Here is a 23,515-nt window from a genome sequence, read left to right as displayed (position 1 = left end):
TATAACAAACCTTGAGTAGTTTGGCGAAGTGGTGAAATAGTTGATCAAACAGGCCAGCAAATACGTTTCGGGTAAGTTGAACAGCGTGTTGAGCACGTAGACGCGAGACTCGTCAAGGAGCAGGAATTTGTTGGGATACAACTCATATACCTGAGAACTGATGGTAAAAAAAATAAACACACGTATCATACGATTTCCGTTAATTTCTGTTTTTTCATATTAAATGTTGTCCACACTTCGTATTTAAAAAAATGTATTATTTATTTTCAAAAACATTGTTTATTAATTACTTTAAATTATATGTAAAACAAATTATTCTCATAAACGTTAATATTTTTCTAAATTCGAGATAATGGATGTTTACTGTTAAAAAATAAATTAGTACATTACTCACTGTTTTAAAAACTCAAATCCTTGTACGCAGACAAGTATGTTACCGTAGGAATCCACTTTGAGCAAAGTGCCGTACAACGAATCGAACCACAAGCCCCTGGAAAAAATAATTTATTTTAATATATATACAAAATACATTGCCAAATATAATAAATAATATGTTAATATTTCTAATACACTTTCAAAATAACTTAAATATTGGAATATATAAATAGTTAATGAACATTAATAGTTCTAGTTTTAAAATATAGATGCTTTTAAGTTTTACATCATAAATTTATATAAACTTCGATGAACGATTTTTAAGTAACGCAGAAAAAAACGATTTATATATATCTTTTTAAAGATGATAGGTATATTATTATATAAACAAGGTAAGAAATACAATATATTAATATTTATATTATGTAGATTAATCTAATATTATAGATTTTAAATTGTGTACAAAACTTTAGAACACCTAGGAAGTTCCCTTCACTTCGGATGGTAGTAGCGGCTCTAAATCAGAGTTCCTTGAACTTGAACCATTAAATTAATAAATTTTTATTTTTTTTTATGAAATTTAGCTAAACCGAATTTAATATATTATTAACTACTACTATTGTTGTAACTTATAGTATTCGTTTTTGTTAAAGCATTGTATGAACGTTTTCCAAAGTTATTCCATCTGTTGATATATATGGTCCAAGTCTAACATAGGTACCTTGACTGGTTTGATTATTATAATTCATGTGACGCGGTTATAAATTTGAGGTATATATAAATCAGTATGATCTTGTTTAAATATCACCATTTTGACATCTATTAGAAATTTCTTTAAATTATATTTATATTATTGTGCTTACGTATAATTTAAAATGTTTTATCGATAACTAATTTAGAAATTTGTTGTACCTCCATAAAAATTAATTATTAAAATCGTAAAATAATTTTCATTAGTTAATTTTACCTAATATTGAATTACTACAATTCTTCAAAAAACAATATTACACTTGATAAAGCATTAAGTTGATTAAGTCAGTATGTATGTAAAGTGTAAATAGATAATGATTCAAGTACGTATTACCAACCAATAAAAATGATTTAAAACACAAACAACATAAATACAAAACCAAATACACTATACACACATATGTACATTTATTCTGCAAGTTTAAGTTCAAAATTTTTCTTCGCATATAAGTAAAAATAATAATTTCAAAATTAAACTGTTCTCGAAAACCTAAATATTGTTTTAACTTGAAACAAACCACCCACATCGATCATACTACTTACTAGTATTACTATTTAGTATTTACTAGTATACTAACATCATAAATATAATAGATATAATAGATGGTCATAGTCAAATGGGCTGGTTATCTATTTAAAGAAGGTACTTACCTCACCGGGAACATGGGATCGTACTCGAACTGCAAAATCTGAGAGGGATATCCGAGCGACACGAGCCTTTCGACAGCCAGTGCAAATCCCAGTCTCTCGTAGGCCGGCGACTTGTACTCTGCCAACACAACGATAATAACAGTAATGATAACTTATAATAACACCGTACAAGTGATTAAGGTATATTTAATAGAGACGATACAGCCCGCCACTTCTCGGCATAGACCGGCGTCAAGATGGACGTTTTATGGTATATGTCATATGTGAAGCCGCCGAAATCGACCAAGCATATTATAAATAATATTAACAATGTAAAGGTACATCATAATAATTATTAAGGTATATTATATATTTATATATTATGTATATAGGCAATAATTGCCATGTTACGATCGCGTACCGGCCAACGTATAGTCCATGTCGAATCCATAGAATTTGATGTTCTCCAGGTGCAGACTCCTGTTGACGAAAATTCTGGAATAAAAACGATTAATTGTTTGCATTAATGAGGATGGTCTAAAAAACGGTCGGCGGCTGCAGTTCATCGATAGCAAACGCCGTTCCGTGCAGTGAGTGTGATAAATAATCATTAATTAAACGATCACTTGATTCGGAAGCTCGTCTAGATTTATCGTGTATAGTGTATACTTAATATTAATAATATAACGTAATACCTGTGCATGTGAACATGCGCGCCAAGCTGAAGAGTGTTCGTTACGGCGTTACTCATTAATACGTTATAATAATAATATTATGTGAGACACATGCGCACTGATGGGTAAATCAATAGTGTAACGATATTATAATTGACGATTTTCAATCTCGCGCGACGTTTACCGAGCAAAGTTTTTGGTATTTTGTCAATCAAAGTTTTCAACACATAAAGTAATATATTTGGGTAAAAATATTATACAGTTCATGCATACTAGCCTAGTTATATTAATGATTACATGATAGGTATTATTTAAACTATATTTAAATTAATAGCGTAACTATATAACTATTTGTATTATACACGATTAACTCGAATAATTTAAGTATAGTACGATTAATATATATTATATTTATAGACGTAATATATGTGGTGCCTGTGGTGGTAAGTGGGTCATCACTTGGATATTTTCTTCATTGTCCCGTTGGTCGTGTTATAAGTAGGTATTCTTCTTTGTTATATTATGCATGTTCAACGAAAAACGTGAATTGTATAATAACCATCTTCCAAAAAAGAAAAACACTAACGATTGTTTAATCTAATAATGACTCAGTGATGTTGTTGATTTATTTTAATCTAAATAGCCAATTTAGTATTTTTTTATTATTTCCATTTTATATTTATATTTTTAACACAATTTATGACTATTTATTTTCGGACTTAAATATTTATAGTTATATAAACATGTTCATTATATATATATAAAATATAATATAATTTTATATTAAATTGATACATTGAGATGCGTGAGTGGACCTTTCGCTACATTTTTAGTCAAATTTTACCATAATTTACGCTACAAAATTTACTCGACGCTTCTTTACGCCGCTGATTCTAATAATTTATATTAGCTTAATATTTAGAGTATTTATCTAAAATAATTATTAATACTAAAAATCGAACTTGATTAACTTCGTTTATTTTCATAATAACAACATTGTTATGTAAATAAGTTAGGGGGCTATTACAATATATATTATATACTCATATAAAACGTGTTATACATAATACATGGTGTCGTTATCATTTCGTTGTACATTAACGCTATTAAAAATCAATAATAGCCAATAGGAATGTATCAATACACATAAAATAATAATTATAAAGTTCCGTAATAATATTATATAATCTCAGACTATAGTAGGTAACAACATAATATTATCACGTTTGTGCGTCGTGACGCTGGAATAATCAATGCTGCAATATAGCATAGGCACACGCGATAATTTTCTTAAACTAGACGTAAAAAAAAACTCACAGAAACTATAAGTTATTACCTACTATTAACGTGTTTAATGATGGCGCTAAAGGTGCTTATATTATAGTGTTGCCTGACCTATAACTGAAAGCACGCTACCCGGCCGGCCACCCCTAAATACATATAATTTTCTTGTCTCGCGATTATATTATATTAAAATAAAATGTAGACTGTAACATACAACAATATATGACAAACTTGTTTCGAACGAAATAAAAATTTCGAACAAATAATAATCATAATTATGATGAAGACGAATAAACGTCAACCAATAAAGTATAATAAATTAATATGCTGTTTCTTCGATGATACTATACAATTTTTTATTATATTATACAAATTCTTGAAATTAATTGAGTTTAGATTACTCTACGAACGTGGTTTTCGACAGGATTTAAATATTTGTATACTCCATGTTTGATATTTGTTGATATTTATTTATTTATTTTTTTTATGGAATTGTTTATTTGTAAATTAAAAATGTAGAAACATTTTAAATGCCAAAGTAATTATATAATCTCAACTTTACTTCAAAATCATCGAAACTAGTTTATTTTAATCTATTTACATAAGAATTTAGATAACGATGACATTTATTCATTTCACGATGGAATTTTATTATAAGTAGGTCTTATTATAGTTAGGCAACAATTTTTAGTCAAAAAGCACTTGTGTACTATTATGATTATTATTCATTTGACCTATAGCTAGTGTATAAATGTGTCGAAAAACTAAATTAAATTGAGTTTGAAATCATTTCCACAGTTTCATCGTAAATACGTGGGGTGCTAAGAACAAATTGTACAATCGGCAGTACTTCGCCCATCAGGACCCCGTCTATTTCAAATGTGACTGTGACATTAATAATAGTCACACTTCCAATAAGGTCGTCGCTGCCTAAATGGTTTTACACGTATATTATTGCCAAAGCAATAAGTATACTCAATACAACGAAATAATTTTTAAAAACTAAGTTTATTCTATTTTTTTAAAACTATTTTTCTTGCCACAAAGTACGACGGCTATAGTGGCTTAGTCACGCGACAATAATATGCGTAATACCTATTAATACCTACTTTATATATATAGTATATACGTACATAATATACAGAAAACATCGTAGTTTTTAATTATTAAATATTTCTTAGTAAATAGATCGACTTTTATGAAATTGTTGAAATATGCAGATCATTAACCTTGGGACTATAACAGTACCGTAGAGAAGATAGTCTATGATATATTATTATGTATTATGAATACATACACAGTAATTCATCGAGTATACTCGCCTCACATTATATTGCCTTTAATAATATATTATACCTACCTATATTAAAAGTATGATATTTTTTTTAGGGTTTTTAGGCACCTATAACCCATAGATACTTAAAAATTACATTTAAAAATACTTAATTTGTTTGTACTAATTGTTCTGATGAGTCAAAAAAAATACATTTTTCTATTGCCAATTAATAAGCAGTTTTTATTTTTATTTTAGATGTATATTGTATATACTCAATATAGATCAAACTTCAACCGAGTAATTTCTAAATTATTAAACTTTATGTTTTATGTAGTAAAGATAATATCATATATTATTAAGTATATGTATGCTATGATTACTTAAACAATTATTTTAAAATTTTAGTAATTCGAGTTAATATATCAGCATTTTATCTTTGTAAAAATTGTGTAGTAAGTACTAGACTTAAAATTTATATATTTGATACAAAACTTTTTTAAGATTTATTAAATACACTTTAGGTTGATTTACCCTGAACGGTTACGTCCACCTACGACCTACATCTAAATGCTAATCATATTATGGGTTCTCGCATCTGTGGGGTCTGGGCGGTCTAGCACTATACTCTATAGATTTTATGATATATCTAATCCGTATCACAATCGCAAAATCGTCCGGGTTATGACCGGTTATATGATTTATTGACCATATGCCACGATAATTCGAAAAATAATTGGGTTCATTGATCTAGTATAAATCAGATATCAACTATTGGAAGTAAGAACAAAATTATTATTAAGATTGCACAACAATGGACGCGATTATCGAAATCCTACAAACTTATTTATTTTTTGGCGTTGGTATGAAAACAAAATATAGATTTATTTATAGCCCAGCGTAAACGGGCTAAGACCGTCAATCGTCATACAAAATATTTATGTCCCGTCTCCCATCCGATACCCTAAATTATTGTTTTATGATATTACATACTCCGATACTCGTACACCTATACGATGTGCATTTTTCTCGAGATTGTCTTTACATGTGCACACGAGCATGACGGTTCTTTGCTCAATAGTTTATAATATAATATTATCTCGTTAGTATGTCATATTTTGTATGCCAAATAGTATACTTATTAATTATTATTATGAGTTATTACCAATTACATATATATACATCATAATATGCAGTATTACAGTATTATATTATAAGCGACTTATTATAATATTATTTACAGCGCGTACTGGTCACTCGTATTAATATTGTGATAATAATTGTAAGTTAATTGCGTTACAATCGCGGAAAAAATATAATTTAATATTTTAAGTCCACAATTTTATGGACTAAAGATCACCAAAACACATTTAATAGTTATTTCGCTCCATGCATATTTACATAAAATTGGTTATTGAAAGAAATTCAGACACCAACATTTAATGATGCCTACTCTCTATTTTTAAATTACGTTTGGAATTTTAAGATAAAATAATATATATAGGTAAGCATCAACAACAAAAAAATTGCATATGTACTACTTATATAAAAACATATGAAACCAGAAAATTGAGCAAACCAAAACAACAAATGACCATATTAATATTATAAACAATAATAATTATATATATATTGATAGATCAACGTAATAAAACAAAAACCTCGAACATGAACTTGACGATTGTAACAAGCTGAATACATATATGACCTTATTTAGAAGAAGTTATAGAACTAACGCAAATAAATATAATATATAACAGGAATATTTTTAGTACCATTGCCATTGGTATTCGTACCCATATATAATACCGGAAAACTAAATACAAATATACGAGTATATTATAATATACTACCTTAGTACACTAAGTACACTTACACGATTCAATGAATTTTAGTTTTTAACGTTATAAAACTTACATAAAATAGTTTTTTTCTAAATATATGAAAATTTAATCTAGATAATAACTTTTAAATGGTTTCTTTTGCTTCACTATTTTCATCAGGACTAAAGTATTATTTCCTACAATAACATATATTTTAGGACGTATAAGCAATCATTTTAGTAAATCATTAGTAAAAAGAAATAATAAATCGGAAATGTTTAGGTATTTACTATTTGAACTACCAAATTAAAATAACAATAAAAAAGGTAAGTGAGTGGGTATTACTCAGCTGTGTATTATAGGTATCAATTGGATATGGTTTTTGGAATACTATTATTTCAATGAACTATCATTGTATACAAAAAACGATTCTGAGCAAAGACAGTCTGTCAGCCTACAGATAACAAACTATTATATTTCATGATATGGTTTTTGATAGACATAGACATTAACATAGTCATTTAAGTAATTTATTTTACTTTTAATACTACGATAGGTTAATATAATTTTTTCCAAAAATATTGCATTTATTATATTATTAGTAAGTATTACAGTAAAACCTCATTAATCTAGATCCCATTAGTCCGGACAGCCGTAAGTGTACCTTAATAAATAATAAGTAATTATATTTTACTTTTTTACATAAATATTAACAAAAGTAAAAAAAATATGTAAGTAATAGTTATATGTATGCATACTTTATAATGCATTTGTTAGGTCATACACTGTATATATTGAATTATATCTTGTATAATGTATAATATTATATTTAATACAACTTTCTTAAATTTATAATTAACAAGTTTTGGTTATTTTGTTTAATCCAGACCATCTAGAGCCCGAATTAGTCCGAATTACTGAGGTTCTGCTGTATTATAATTAATATATATTCTTACCATATTATATTAACTCAAAAAATATAACCGTAAAACAGTAAAAATAGATAATATATTAAAATAAATAAAAATGTCATTGCGTATTGTAAGATTCATAATAATATAATATACGTTAAAATTGTAAGTTCACAAGAATAATATGTTGATAATGACGAATTTCGTAAAAATTCTAACTTCAAATGCTTATAAAAAACATTTTGACTATACATTTTCGATTTTTTATAAATTAATGAGTTAAAATGAGCTCTTTATTTCAAGTATTTCTACGCAACAGATAATGTTGAATCGACATTTATTGAGAAAAAACCTGAAAAAAATTAAAAATTTCTCATGCCTGTGAAGCTCAAAAAGAGTCTAAATATTTTGAAAATTTTAAAGTAAATAGAAAATGATAATAAAAACATATGAGGAAAATGTTGAGTATCTATGGTAATTTATTTTCGAGTTACATCATAGACCTTATAATGTATATGAGTTATTAATGATATAATAAAAAATTCCCGTTTTCCTTCATTATTTTTTTGTTTTTTACAATTATAAAAAAAAGTAATAGGAATTTTTTAATGTGGACTACTATAAAGGTACCAACTATATACACTTTGCTACGAGAAACCATCTACATTTTTGAAAAGCGATTTTACTGTCCCAAAAGGTGATAGATAGAAAAATACAAAACACGTCATTGAATATTCAATGATTTAATCACTCCACTCAGAATCTAAAATTACATTATATCGTTATTATATTATATTTTACGTAAATTAAGTGTGTTTCTATTAAAAACGTAGATAAATTATTTTTTCCCAAACAATTAAATTTTAAGAACAATAAAAAAATATGTATAAATTCCAACGATAATCTGAGGTAAATAAATTGATAATTTAAATGAAACAATATCTAGTTAAGACGGAAGTTAATTTCTACAAGCATTATTGTGTTTTATTTAATTTTTAAATAAACATTTTTTGACGTCATACGTCATAATACCCCAAAAAAACATTAAAACCTAGAAACCTGATGAAAGGTTTATCATTAAACGATGAGTCATGCATGTATAATAAGAAATAACAAAGTAGAAGTTGATGTAGGTATATTTTCTACGAAATCAAAAATATCAAAAACAGTTAACTATATAACTATTGAAAAATACATAGTTTACCAATTCAAAGAAAAATGCATAACACGTAGTATCATATTAATGTAATTAAATGTAAACATATTTGATACTTAACTTATAAAAAAATTAATATGTAATAAAATAATATATTATGTATATAAATATATTTTTTAATAGTATATTTATTTAACTTATACGATATATATATATATATTATGGTTATGTTCTAGAGTTTCTATATTCGGTTCTAAGTAGAACAACATAAAATAATGATTACATAAACTGTAAAATATGTGTTTTTTATTGTCTGATCAAAGAAGATCACTTTTTCTAGCTAAAAATGTTCAATATTGATGGTGGTATTTATCTTCGAATTTGAACTAGCTTGTACTAAGGGGAGTCAAAAGTTAATATTTACGCGATATTAGAAAATAAAATAATAATACCTAGTACAAACAATTTCCGATCGAATCGACTTTGTTATGATTAAAAAATGAATAGTTGTAGACTTAAAATGTTTTATAAAATATTTATATTAGCATTATCTGAACATAGTAAAATATTTTGGCTTTTTAAACTTTTTAAAAACATTTGAAATTGTTTACAGTACAAGATTTATCAACTCATAAATTATTATTGTTATATAATATTTAAAAAAGTATCGAAATACATAAAAAAAATATGTATATATATAAATGAGCATAATTTATAAAAATTAAAATTAAGTTCCAATAATAAACTTGAATATTTATACAAAAAATAACAGTTGTATTAACTGCGTTGTTGATTGTACCTAATTTAAATGTGATATAATTGCAAGTAGGTACTTGAAACTGTTATGTAAGTAAATTATTATTATATATATTAAATTAATTTCAATATATTATTTATTTTATACTGTACATATTTTAATGTATAATTCCTAGAATGTATTCAAAGTAAGTCAGCAATGATTTAATATTACAATACGACATAATATATTAATATATTATTAAAAAAATATATGTATAAGACCAAAAATAATTTACAAATTCTAATAGAAAAATAAGTAATAATATATCAGTAATACAATGAAAATGTTACTATACGTTTTTTTTTTTTTTTAATTGCGAATATATCACTCAAAGATATCCGGACGCGAAAAAAAGAACTAGCACTGTGCCTAATCTGTGAAAAAAACAAGAAAAACCTTTTTGAAGCTCTGAGTCCAATTGAAGACAACAGCAATAAAAAATACTTATTTTCCAAATTTGTTGATATTTATATCTTTATCTAGATCTAGAAAAACCAATGTATTTATTCATATATGTAGCATTAATATTAAATATTTTTCTAAGTTAATAACCTAAGTTGTATCAATATATCACAATTGCTATATCAAGAATAAATGTAATACATATATTATTAAAAATAGAAACTGAGACAACTTTAAGTTCAGAGTAGTTTTTTCACGCAATAATTTATCATTGAATTAAACACAAAAATAATTTAACGCATCCATTACAATGACCTACTCGATTACTACGATTATAGAGAGACGTAAAACGTTTTAAATCGGCGAATAATTATATTTTTACGAGAAAATAAATAACTCAAACTATCATTGCAGACTGTATAATATAAAGTATCCGTTGATTTAAAACCATGTTAACGTTATCTTGTAACAAGGTATACTTTAAACCAGGGGTCGGCAATTAAATTCTATGGCGGTCCAGATAATTTGAAAACAAATATTTTTGAGGACCAGAAAAACTTAATTATTAGTTAATAATTGTTGGGTTATCATGACTATTATTGTCAACAGCGATAAACGATGAACGCCATCGTAGTCTCCAAAACATGCATCATAAAATCAAATATCTGTATTATGTGCGGAAAACTAGCATTAAAAAATAAAAGTATTGTTGGTAGTCCAGTTATTTTCCCTTTACCCTTTACCTATTGCTGATCCCTACTTTAAACCTACATGATGTACAGTCAAGTGACCCCCATTATTTTATTTTTATACCTATATACTGTTGAAAATCCCTATTTCCTCTTCAAATTAAAATTTTGGGGTTTAACTAAAATTTGAGAAACATTCGTGTCTGTTTAAATAATAATAATAGTAATAATAATGTGTAATTAATATTTTTAAGAAACTCGTTTGTCAGTTATAGAAATTGCTAATTCGTAAACCAGTAATTTGCAATTTTTAATCATAGTTCAACAATTTGTTTTTATTCACGTGTACCAAGAATACATTTCTTACCTAGCTATATTTATACAATCAAATTATTTTGTATACCCAATACCCCTTAGTTTATAATAAATTATCGATTATAGTGAATTCGAATAGATTCGACAATACTATTTTTATGCTCATTAATATTTGAGCAGATTAAAAATGAAATAACGATTATTTATAGTTGCAACAGTTTAAAAAATTAATAATCGTAAAATCGTACCATGAAAAACATTTCTAGACATCGACGTTTCAAATAAATTATCATTCATATATTATGCTACAAAACTATAATATCAACATTAATTGATAAATGTATTATCAACCTTGGAGGTATAATTATTATCTATCATTGATTATATTTTTTCACAATCATATTTTAAAGTGTATTATACATATATATATTCGAAATAGGCTATGATTTCAGTCAAATTTACATCCTATTTTAAAATCTATATTACAATCCTGTAAATTGTGATAACAAACGCTTACTGAAAATGTAATAAATATAATAAACTACCAGAACTAACATACTTTTATGAAGTATTTAAGAATTTTTAAAAAGCTTTAAGCTATAGTTTTATTAATTTTTAATAATATATTTAAAATTTTAATAACATTTATAAACAATTAGCACATCCAATTTAAATTCTAAACAAATGATTAAGCTAAATTTATATTGTTTCGTATAAAGGTTTTGAATATTTGTTACACAACTATAAATTACTATTAAATATAATATTACACATAGGTAGGTATAATATTTCAATTACAATTTACATTTAGATATAAGATAGTTATCGTTGGCGCTATCAAAATTATATATGCTTATCAAAATGATTATTTCATTTCTAAATTCCAAGAAAAATATATTTAAACGACCAATCACGTACACATATCTCAATTAAAACATTAGCAGACTATTAAGATAACATAAAAAGACAAATCATAATTAATCAATAAATATACTATACAGTTTTAATTATAGTACCTATCAGTTAAATGTTATTCAAATTAACAAAACTCGTATTGAATAATATAGATAGGCATTAAAAAAATTACTTATACAAGATACACTAGAATTTAAAATAATCTTCTATACTCAGTATATTTTATATTATTCTCTTTTAAATAGCCCATAATTAATATTTATGTTAAAGGGTGAATTCATTAAATATATTATTTAAATTATAATATATATTGATGAAATAATAATAACACATTACTGTGAACAATCAATAATTAGTAAAATTATAATCAATGAAAAGATTACATTTTATAAGTTACATCAATATACATAAAATTGTACAAAATAGTGCCTAAAAATATTTGTCGGAAAAAATATAATTATCTTGATTCAAGATAATTTGTTTTTTTTTGTACATAATTGTGTTTTAAATATTAATTTGGGGAGACAAAGGTAAGGTATTTTATTGAACTGAAAACCTTTAAGCAAATTACGAACAAGACTATTCGAATCACGTAGTGCACGTTATCTAATCAATTGGTACCCTTTAGGTCAGTCTCTCACAAAGCTTTGCATTTAATTCCACGTAAATGTGCAGATTGTTTAAAAATATTTAAAAAAAATAATAAAGTAAAGAACTATCAGATGCATAAGTTAAAAAAAATAATTCTAATACTAATTTAAAAAAACGTCACATGAAACGACTACTTCAGACACAGAATAATAATTAATGACCTTTTCTCAGTATAAATAATTGAATTCACTAATAGTTCGACGGTCTATAAATATTTAAACATAAAATGATTGACAAGAATAATAAACGCAAAATTTACAATTCGTGATGCTAACTTTCATATTATTAATATAAAACCAAAAATAATATTATATATTCGACCGCCCTCAGATCAGATATGTTAAATTTCATTAAAATAATTTTAATTTAATATGGTCTTATTTTTAATCGTGGATTTTAATTATATATAGTATGTAAGAGGTACTAAATTCATGTGCAATATAACATATCTAATTGTGTACACGTATAATTTACTAGAATATATATAATTTGCCCATTATTTTAAAAAACGATGTAACAACTTTTAAAAATCCATACAAACAAAAGGAAAAAATCTACAAGAAAGCTAAGCAACAGATAAGTTAAGTAAGTACGATACACTTACACAATTCTTCGTTTTTTAACAGTATTAATATAGCTCAGAATATGATTAGTTAAAATATATGTATGTTAAAATAAAGTTTACTATTATGCACAATTGGAGCAAAAAATATTTTTTTTATTTACCTGTGAGAGTTTTCCCTTGCGTTGCTTCTATGTTTTTCCGTATTAAAAAAGCACATCAATTCACAATCCGACAAATTACATCTGGCGAGTTTTGGTGACACCAACGGGGAAGCAATTTTATCATCCCTCAACGTTAGTTTGGATTTTAGAGACATCGTAGTGCAGTATAAAGTGCGATAAAAAATTTATTTTTATTTTTACGTGACTCGCCGCAGTGATATTATAAAAGAAAAAATTATAATAGAAAAAATAAAACGTCGCGAGAACTTGTACAGAATTTTCTATTCTTCAGCGTTCGACAACAAATAATATAATGTGTATAATTTTTTTTTTTTAATACCTAATTATACATGAATGACACTATAAATACCTATAGTATTCAATTGATATTATATTTTTATACGAATTAAATGGACAGTGATCAACACTAAGACAAATGAAACTCTGAATGTACCGCCAATACGAAAACAAACACGCTATAATACTGCAGTAGGTAGTACAAAGTGTAAATTAACACGTCTAGCAATAACACTGATTAATGGTAGGTTAGTGAATGGTTTTGAAATGACGACCGGTTTCGTCCACACCGTTTGTTTACGTTTATGAATTCTCGACATTGTATAAGTGTGAACGCGCGAATTAATAGTGACACGATATTATGACGTACTGATAAACCGAAACGGTGGCCCGAATTCAATGATGAACGTATCAAACAACGGCCGCCTACAATTATTATTTGGTACAACAATTATTAGTTATAACCTACGACTAGAATAGTTTGATTAAATATATATATATATTATCACTGGTCTGGCTTCTCGTATAATGGCCGGTAGTGGTGGTAGTATTATAACACTACAGCGGCGAACTCTGAACTGTGTATACAGATAGATCACAAACAGATAGATAGAAAAAAAAAAAATTTTTTCCTCCTTAGCCGCTTTGTAATACTCCTCCTCCTCCACCTTCATATTTTCGCCTTCAATCAGTAGCAGCGTACGAATAATAATCACGTGAATTATCATACTCGCGGAGATAATGGTTAATTTAACGAATCGAACCGACGACAGTCGTCAGAGGAATGGAGGGGAAATGATTACCGAATGCGGTCCATCATTACCTACAATTTTTTTCCATAAGGAAATGAGAACTTTTAAAGTCATTCAGTAACACAATATACGACGAACGAAAAATATATAACATATTTATAGTGATATATCATATTTTATATATATAGTCAAACTATTGTAAAAATAAAACGATTTTCCTATACGTTTTTATTTTTATTCTATCATATATTATCATAGAACAGACTCGTACTTCAATTCAATTATTACGACTCGTGTATAATATAACCGCTAGCTAAAGTTTAAAAACAATTTAATATGAATTGTCAAAATGTACAACTTTACACTCAATCAAATGGTATGACTGTATGAGTATAACTAAAATAATGATGGATCTTATTTTTCAATAAATAATAATAAAATAATAAGTAAGTTACTTTACTTTAATAATTAATATTATTTTATTGCATTTTAATTTTATATCGAAACCAAATTAGAATACCTATACATTAGATTTTAGATTTTAAACGGGGCAATGAATGTTACGATTTTATACAAAGATGTTTTTTTTGTCTATGTTCACGAGATAAGTAATCGAAAAAAGCTTTAATTTTTAACTTTGATAGTGGTTATGGGTATCAAATTGGGCTTTGTTCTTTAGAGAGGTCAAATTTTCCCAATACTTTTTTTATAATCGGAAAAAACAAACAACAATTTAAGGAAAAATAGGAATTTTTACGCATATATTATACGAGTATTATTAATTATACCGAATTAAATATATGTAGATTAATTTTAAGATATTAGTTACCTATATATTAACATTTAACTTATTCAAACTGTTGTACGGTAAGGTGGTATTGACTAAAAAGTTAATACCAGTAATACAATAATATGGTATAACCATATAGATATTTAATTTTAACTACACTAAAAAAACATCGTGAAATACACTTATTAGTAATATAGGGTGACAGACCGTTTCCACTTAGAATCATTTTTCATCGTATATAATAAATAATAAATAATAATATATCATTGAATCCAACCTTAATACACCCATAATAGTGAACCACTCGACACCTAATGTACAGCAGAGCGGTGCTCACTTGCCTACCTTTTTAAAATATTAATTTCTAAAATGTACTCAAGGTTATATATTTTATTGTAATCAAATTTTCAATCTAGTCTAATTCTACATAAGTATAAAACAATTCATTAAGTCCATCATTAGCATTATTTATCAAACATTTACATTTAAATACGGAGTTATGAATGATTAGTATAAGTATGTAAACATATCTCGGAATTTAAGTACTTAAAAAAACAGTAATTCAAAAGAAGAAACACGCTGTTTTTATAATTATCTTTAATATCTACGCAGAAATAATCTTACATTTAAGCCGATTGATAAATAATTTTATTTAAAATTGTGAAAATCTATACATAGAACCTGTAGGCAACAACTAGTTTATCAAGTTGCAAAATTAACGTGCGGCAAGACGCAAGTTATGTATGCACTTGTAATTTATTTTATAGTGAAAGTAATACAAATAAATTAATATTTAATAAAACATAAAATATATTTTATTTATGATTTTTTATATCATTGATATGTATATGTAATATTATTTTTAAATGTTAAGTATATATTAAGTATAACTATATATGTATTTATAATTTATTCGTTTTTCAAGGTTTTAAAATAAGAAAATTTAATTTTAACAAACATTAATAATGCCTTAAGTATGTAAGTAATACAGTAGACTTCCAATTCACAATTCATTCATCACACAAACTTTTAAAATGTAATTACATAATAATGATACTGTTTTACTGTATAAAGATATATTATTAATAGGTATATAACACGTTGTATTCAAAATGTAGTTACTCGTCTTACCATTTTTGCTATTAGGTATTGTATTCATAATGACAATTTCTATCACATATTAACATATAAGCTTTACTTTAAATTACTTCAACTAATATAATAGTATTGACAAGATTGTTGTTTGAATAATAATTACACGCACGGTATTACAAAGTGGCTAATATATAATATGAGTAATGATCATTATATAAAGATATATTTACTAACCTACATAACACATATAACGATATGGTAATTTAATTGATTTAATACAATGTTTTTTGTATCATCAATCTTTAAATACGATGCTTAAGTCACCGAGTTCTATTTTTATTTAAATATGATAATTAGATAAATATTTTAAAATAAATATTATTATACTATACACGGCATTATATTTATTTAAACTAGTACGTATAGATGTATTATAGTGAGGTTTATTTTTGATAATACGTAGTATTCAACCCTTAATAGCATTCCAATAATTGTATTAATTATTACTATTATCAAGTCTGCCAAAAACGTGATGCCCATCAATTTAGGTGCAGTATAACATATTCTATAAAATCTCCCTAAATACATTTTATTTATAGAATTTAAGGTTACTTAACGTAGCTATCTATGACTATTTTTTAGATATACCATATTAATATAATATGTAATTTTGGGTACCTATTATGACTTGACATTTTAACGCAAGATTACTTATTTCATGATTAAGCTGCAGCTGCTTATATTTAAAATATTCTTATTAAATATTATATTTTAATACTTGCTTTTTAAACATAACATTGAAACCAGCCAATGATTTTAACTTGAAAATAACGAAAATATTGTGTTCAAATTCTAAATTGAATTTAAAAGGTTCATACATTTTCAATATTTTTTAAATGAGTATGATATAAACCACTAATATTTAAATTACTTTCTTTACATTGAGACGACCATTCTGTAATATAGTTCTCCTTTTATTTGATTTAACACACTTTAAAGCAAGTTTAAACATACCTAAGTACATAACAATTATTTTGAGAAATTATCAGTCATATCAAGTTAAAAATAAAAATAAAATGAAAGTGTCACATCTAAATTTAAATCTTGTAATATATTATTTATTTAGAAACAAACGGTAAAAAAAATACAATTTATTTTTATTACGATATTAAACACTGATATTTACAATGCTATTGGAGAATACTCCAAATATACTCCACATTTTTTTACAGTGAATTCTAAACCGTTATGCTATATAAGTTTTCTAATATTTATGTATACACAAATAACTATGTATACCTACAAATAAATTTTAAAATGTTCAGATTAAATTATTAGAATTATATTTTAGAAATGATAATACAGTCAATTATTACTATTTAGTGTGAATTAATACAATTAATTTAATTCTAAAGTATCAACTTCAAAGTAAACAAATATAAAAAAATACCTTTTTTTATTTTCATGTTTGAAACTGACGGCGCCGTGGGAACTGCTTTCGCATTACTTCCACGGCGCTCTGTAAAAAAATACCTACTAACAATGAAATAGCATATATTTGTAATTAGTAATTACTACAAAATAACCGAAAAGTATATTAAGATTTCCCAAAACTATTTTTTTTATTGATTTTATTGATTTTATACAAGTAGAAAATTACTTTATTGATTCTATGTATCTATTTTCAAGAGTAAAAACAATTTGTATTAAGAACTTTTAAAATAGATAATTTTTGAAGGTTAAACATAAATTTACAAAAAATAGGCATTATGCCAGTCTCATATTATGCGCCTAATATACTTAATCAAATACAAAATATAAATAATTATTAATATTCTCTTATTACTGACTTGAGCGTTTTAAATTAATTTTTTTAATCTAAATTAATCTACATTTATAGAATTAAAGTTGTATGTACCTATTGCTAGAAATAATAAACTGTATTATATATCTTCAAGTGTCTACTTAAGAATAAAATCGAAATTTATGTTGATTAAATAAGCATTACTAATCTATCCACAAACATTATGATAACATAGAGAAAATATAAGTACAAACAAAAGCTTAATTATATGTAAGAATATTAAAATATATAACAACCGATTTTATTTTATTATAATTTTAATTTATTGTATCCATATCAAACATAAACTCTAAACTTAATTATAAAATGTGAAATCTATAACAATGTAACACACGAGTATTTATCTAAATATACAATGATTGTATATATAAACATATTTAACCACATATCTATGTTCTATGTATAAGTCCTCACTTATACTCATATTGTTTTTACAACCTCAAGGCAATAGAAATTTAAAACATATTTCTGCAATAATATTAAGTCACTGAAAGTCATACAATTTAATACAAGGTTGTTGATTAGAAAATACAATGCAAATTTGAAATTATATCATATGCAATTTTAACATACAAATATATTATCAACTATTATATGCACAAGTGCACAAACTACATTTAAAAAAGACATGAATATGCCCCCAAGATACCACTATTTATGCAAATGTTTTGACCCAATTACCTCTAGACTTTAATAATAGTTTTCTAATAATTTATCAAGTTGCTGTCACCATTTCATTAATTTTAATAATCTACAACTTATTACGGATGCATTAAAAAATTATTAACTATAATAGGTAGGTATTTAATTATTAAAATTAAAATGTTATGAATTGGTGTAATAAAATTTAAATAATACATAAATCATAAGAAAATAATAATTACCTAATTATAACACATAGATGATAATATAGTAAACTATACAACAAATATATCATAACAAGGAAAAAACCGTTAATAGTTAAGTAGGTATTGCAAATATAATAATAATTCAATATATACTAAAAAAAAAAAGAGCTGATTAAGTATTAAGACCATAAGGATTAATTACCATAGATTATTTTTCTATGTTTATAATTTCATATAATTAGTGTAGTGTAATATACATTTTACATTATAAAAATTATATAGAAACTACATGCTCAAATATTTTATGGTAGTATGCAGAAATTATATTAGTTAATTGTATAATTTTAAACGGAATTTTAAATATTGCTGCTAAAGATAACAACAATAAACTATAATTCTACCTAGAAAATATTATTATTTTTATAGTTTATATGTTAAAAAATAATTTATTATATACATAAAAATTAAAAGTTTAGTAGTGGAACGTTGTGATTGAAACTTTGTATTTTATTATAATTATTGTAATGTTAAAAAATCTTATTATAAATTATATTTATATAACAATAAGGATATTAGGAAATTATCATTAAAAAAAAACTTTAAAGTTCATATTTTTAGCCTATTATATTTACCCTGAATTAAAGCATATTTAATACAAAAAGTAAAAACTAATTATAAAATATCATTGAAGTATTCAATATTATTTACTAAGTATTTAGCTTATTAATGATTAAAAACTAAATATTTAATAGCTACTAAACATTCATAATAAACATTATTACTTTAAAAATACTAAAAAACTAGTAAACTTACCGTTATTATTTATTTTATCTGATACGTTTTAAATTGAATAATTACTCATTTTTACAAAAGAATAACACTAGTAGAATAATTAAAGGTTGTTTACCTAGGATTTCCTAAATATTAAATCGGGAATTAAATACATATATTGCATTTAATATTATATAGATAATAAAAAGTATAATACATTTAAGTTAGGAATTTAAATCTATAACTAAATAAATACATATATTTTATTATTACAAAATCCTATAATAGACGTATACATTTTTATATAAATAATAATAAAAAAAAAAATCATATAATATTTCTATTCATGTCTAAATGACCAATCAGGATTATGAAAAATAAAACTAATAGGTACTACCAAAAGAAAAAAATAATTTTATAACTACGCAATAGATATTATCATTTAGCTAAAATTAAATACAATAGAATCTCAACAAGTCAATCTCTTGACAATTTAAAATAAAAAATTTCATTTGAATCAACTATATTTTTAACTAATAAAATAAATGTTATTCATTTTTGATATCTTAGAAATATTGTTATACTTGATTTTCTTTTGGACCCTTAGGTTTCAAGTTAATTGTATTTTACTGTTGCTTGACAGTATTAATTAAAAATGAATAACATATTAATAAAAAACAAATTAAATAATTTAAATGAAAAAATCAAATTAGTTGTTGTTTATTTTACAGTATTTAAGAATTTTTTCAACAAAACCCCTATAACTATGTTAAGTTAATTAAATTTATTTTACAAATCTGTACAATGAATCTGTATAATAATATCTTCAAATGTATAATTATAAAAGCATTTATTTAATTCTCATGAGTTTCACTAAACATTTTTATGTTTTAAAAATACTGACCTACTTTAAATATTTCTTGAACACTAAACCCATGAATTTATACAATTATTTAAATTAAAATGTATAAAAAAATTGTATAGTTCCTATTTAATAAAATTGATGTATAATACTTATATTATAAAAAATACATAAGTACTTGTCTAAGATAAACAAAATTATTTGAATTGAAAATTAATATTTTATGAGTCAGTATTTCTAAGTTATAATGTAGACAATTATAACATAATATTAACTAATTACTATTAAATACCTAAAATAAGTGTCATAGGCTTACCTAATGTATAATACTACGATAAACATTTATTAATTTTAATGAAACTGATTGAGGATAAAAATAGAAAATATCAAAACAATGATATAATTTTCATTAATATTATTACATAATACACAAACCCAAATTGTAACAATCATATAATTTTTCAAATTTATCAAACATACCTATGAGCTGTTTTCCGGTAATACTTTTTTGTAGGGTTTATAAGAATATTAGCGGCGCTGGTGCTCATTGTGGAAAAACCGCTGGAAGTTTCTGATGTGCTATCCATGACTATACAGATATGTTGTCAAAACGAAAAAAAAATCAAACAAAAATTAATACCGGACGGGTCGAAACTTAATCACTCCCAATCGAATAGCCGCAATATGACTGTGCGTAATTTTTGTTTAGTGTGTATTGCGTTCTACTCGATCGACAACGAATAAAAACGCAGTGCCGTTGAAATTGTCACAAGGAGTAATAATGATGGTAGAATGGAATTTGTTTTTTGTTTTTAATGCTATACTTCGCAACTAATAATCGTTTCGGTGATAACAGCTACAAATGATAACGTTCCGACGGGAAAATTGTCAACGATGGGCGTGGTCGAAAGATAGACATTATTATGAACGATAATCTTATAACTTTTATATAATACGCATAGCACACAATATGATATTACAATAATTATTATTACCCAATACCCACATGATATTAAAATATATAGTAATAATACAGCCATTAAATGGCACGGTTCAAATTACGACGCACTGATGATATCAGCATAGGCATTGACGAGTTAAAAGTTTAAGTGATGTTACCTACTTTTGCCTAAGTTGCAGAACGAGTTAAAATCTTTTTTGTGATAATTTGCAGTTGCCAGTTAACTACTTTGGCTACCTATCTAGTACCTATTATTTTTACTATAACCAATTGGGTACACGATTAATAAAATTATAATAACGTTTAAATACATTTTTTTTTCAATATATAAATCCCCCCACACATATCTGTTTTGTACATATTATTATAGTAATAATATATGTGTTCTGTGTAGACTGCCTGCCAACTGTTAAAATATTGGATGCGGTATTTATTCTAGATCTAAATAGGGATCAAAATACCATATTAATATATAATAATATACAAAATAAATAATACAAATAAACGTAAAATATAATTATCACAACTTTAGCCTTTAGGTACCTACATAGCATATACATACTTTTCCATAGAAACTTACAATCTCACCCAAACACATTAATTTTAAATATCTCAACAATATAATATCTCCAGATGACCCAGTTATCCGACGTTTAAAGAGACTTTGGTGTCTTGAATCTTGATCTCCTCAATAATTGCTTATAAATATAAAATAATTAATAACTTGTTGGCAGGGTGTTCAATCGTTGCCCATTGAATATGGCCTTCATTTATGATATTTTTCTGTCAATTACTCTTATGATAAAATATGTATTGTTTTTACTGCCTATATATTTTTATATTTGTGAATAAGTGTTTTTAAAATCTGCTCACCGTGGTTTGGCAATATAAATTATAAATTGTAAACAATGAGATTAAAAAATCAAATAAAAAAGTTACCAAGCTAAAGTCGTTTTTTTTAGATTCTGGGCGAAGTTATGAACAGGTATATTGTATATTGATTTTACAATTATGAGTTTTTTTTGTCTATCGACACCTTTTGTTTTTTGGGTCAGTAAAAATACTTCGATTTTCAACTTTGAAGTGATTTTTGGTAAAAAATTGGATCTACTAAGGTAAAAATAAGTGAAAATTCTTAATTCTAATTAAAATATAATAAGGAAAACAGAAATTTTCTTTTTGGGTTGTTAATAAACATTTTAGATTTTCATTTTTCTTTTTCGTTTTATTTCTATAAATTATGGTAATAAAAACTTCAAATTTGATCAAAACGTTTGAAAATTTAACACAAGATGCAACAAAGTTGTTCTTATAAATATATAAAACTATTTAAAATGCATAGGTTGCATTAATTTTTATAAATATTTAAGTTCAAAATTCGTCAAAATAACGAAAATTTTCGAAATGTTTGCAGTTAAAAATATTTTAAAAATGAAATTTTTATAGCTAAAAATTGAAAATTGAATTCAAAGTTTCTGATATAGTCATAACGATAACTTATAAGTTATAAGTAATTCATGAAACTAAAAATCTAAAAAATATATAAGCTTAATTTTTAAAATATTAAAAGCGGCATAAATGTATAATGATGTATGATATTATAATATATTATATTATCAGCAAATTTTGACCTAGGGATAAAAGCTGAATTGGAACTCTAGAAGAGGAAATCGACCAACATAAAAATCTATACCTATTTTGAGTTTAAAAGGACAAATAAAATATTATGCAGATTGTAGGGAAATTTTTATGACAGTGATAACATTCATTATTATGATGTTTAAAAATTGGTGTTTTTGAAAAATATAAGTTATGTGAAATTTATTCTAATAATTTTTTCCTTTTTATGTGTGTTGAATGTGTAACAGTGTAACACCAGTGGTGTTGATTAATATTTAATCT

General features: G+C 24.9%; 1 protein-coding gene across 3 annotated transcripts in view; it reads right to left on the bottom strand.

Moving 5' to 3' along the window:
* The window catches only part of LOC132924577 (cytosolic purine 5'-nucleotidase), a 32,606-nt gene extending 11,123 nt beyond the window's left edge, over positions 1–21,483 (bottom strand). Inside the window, exons 1-5 of one of the 3 annotated variants that reach the window (XM_060988969.1) lie at positions 21,133–21,483; positions 2,177–2,250; positions 1,777–1,894; positions 395–490; positions 11–157 (exon numbers count right to left, since the gene is read on the bottom strand). In XM_060988969.1, the coding sequence (XP_060844952.1) occupies positions 11–157; positions 395–490; positions 1,777–1,894; positions 2,177–2,250; positions 21,133–21,239 (542 nt within the window). In that variant the 5' untranslated portion in view covers positions 21,240–21,483. Of the gene's footprint in view, positions 1–10; positions 158–394; positions 491–1,776; positions 1,895–2,176; positions 2,251–13,373; positions 14,130–21,132 lie in introns of those variants that run through there. The other 2 variants (XM_060988968.1, XM_060988970.1) reach the window with 2 other exon arrangements.
* Positions 21,484–23,515: the final 2,032 nt, after the last annotated feature.

Source organism: Rhopalosiphum padi, chromosome 3 (genome assembly GCF_020882245.1).
Source record: "Rhopalosiphum padi isolate XX-2018 chromosome 3, ASM2088224v1, whole genome shotgun sequence".
In the NCBI taxonomy this organism is placed as follows: domain Eukaryota; kingdom Metazoa; phylum Arthropoda; class Insecta; order Hemiptera; family Aphididae; genus Rhopalosiphum; species Rhopalosiphum padi.
This window is presented reverse-complemented; position numbering and strand designations above follow the sequence as displayed.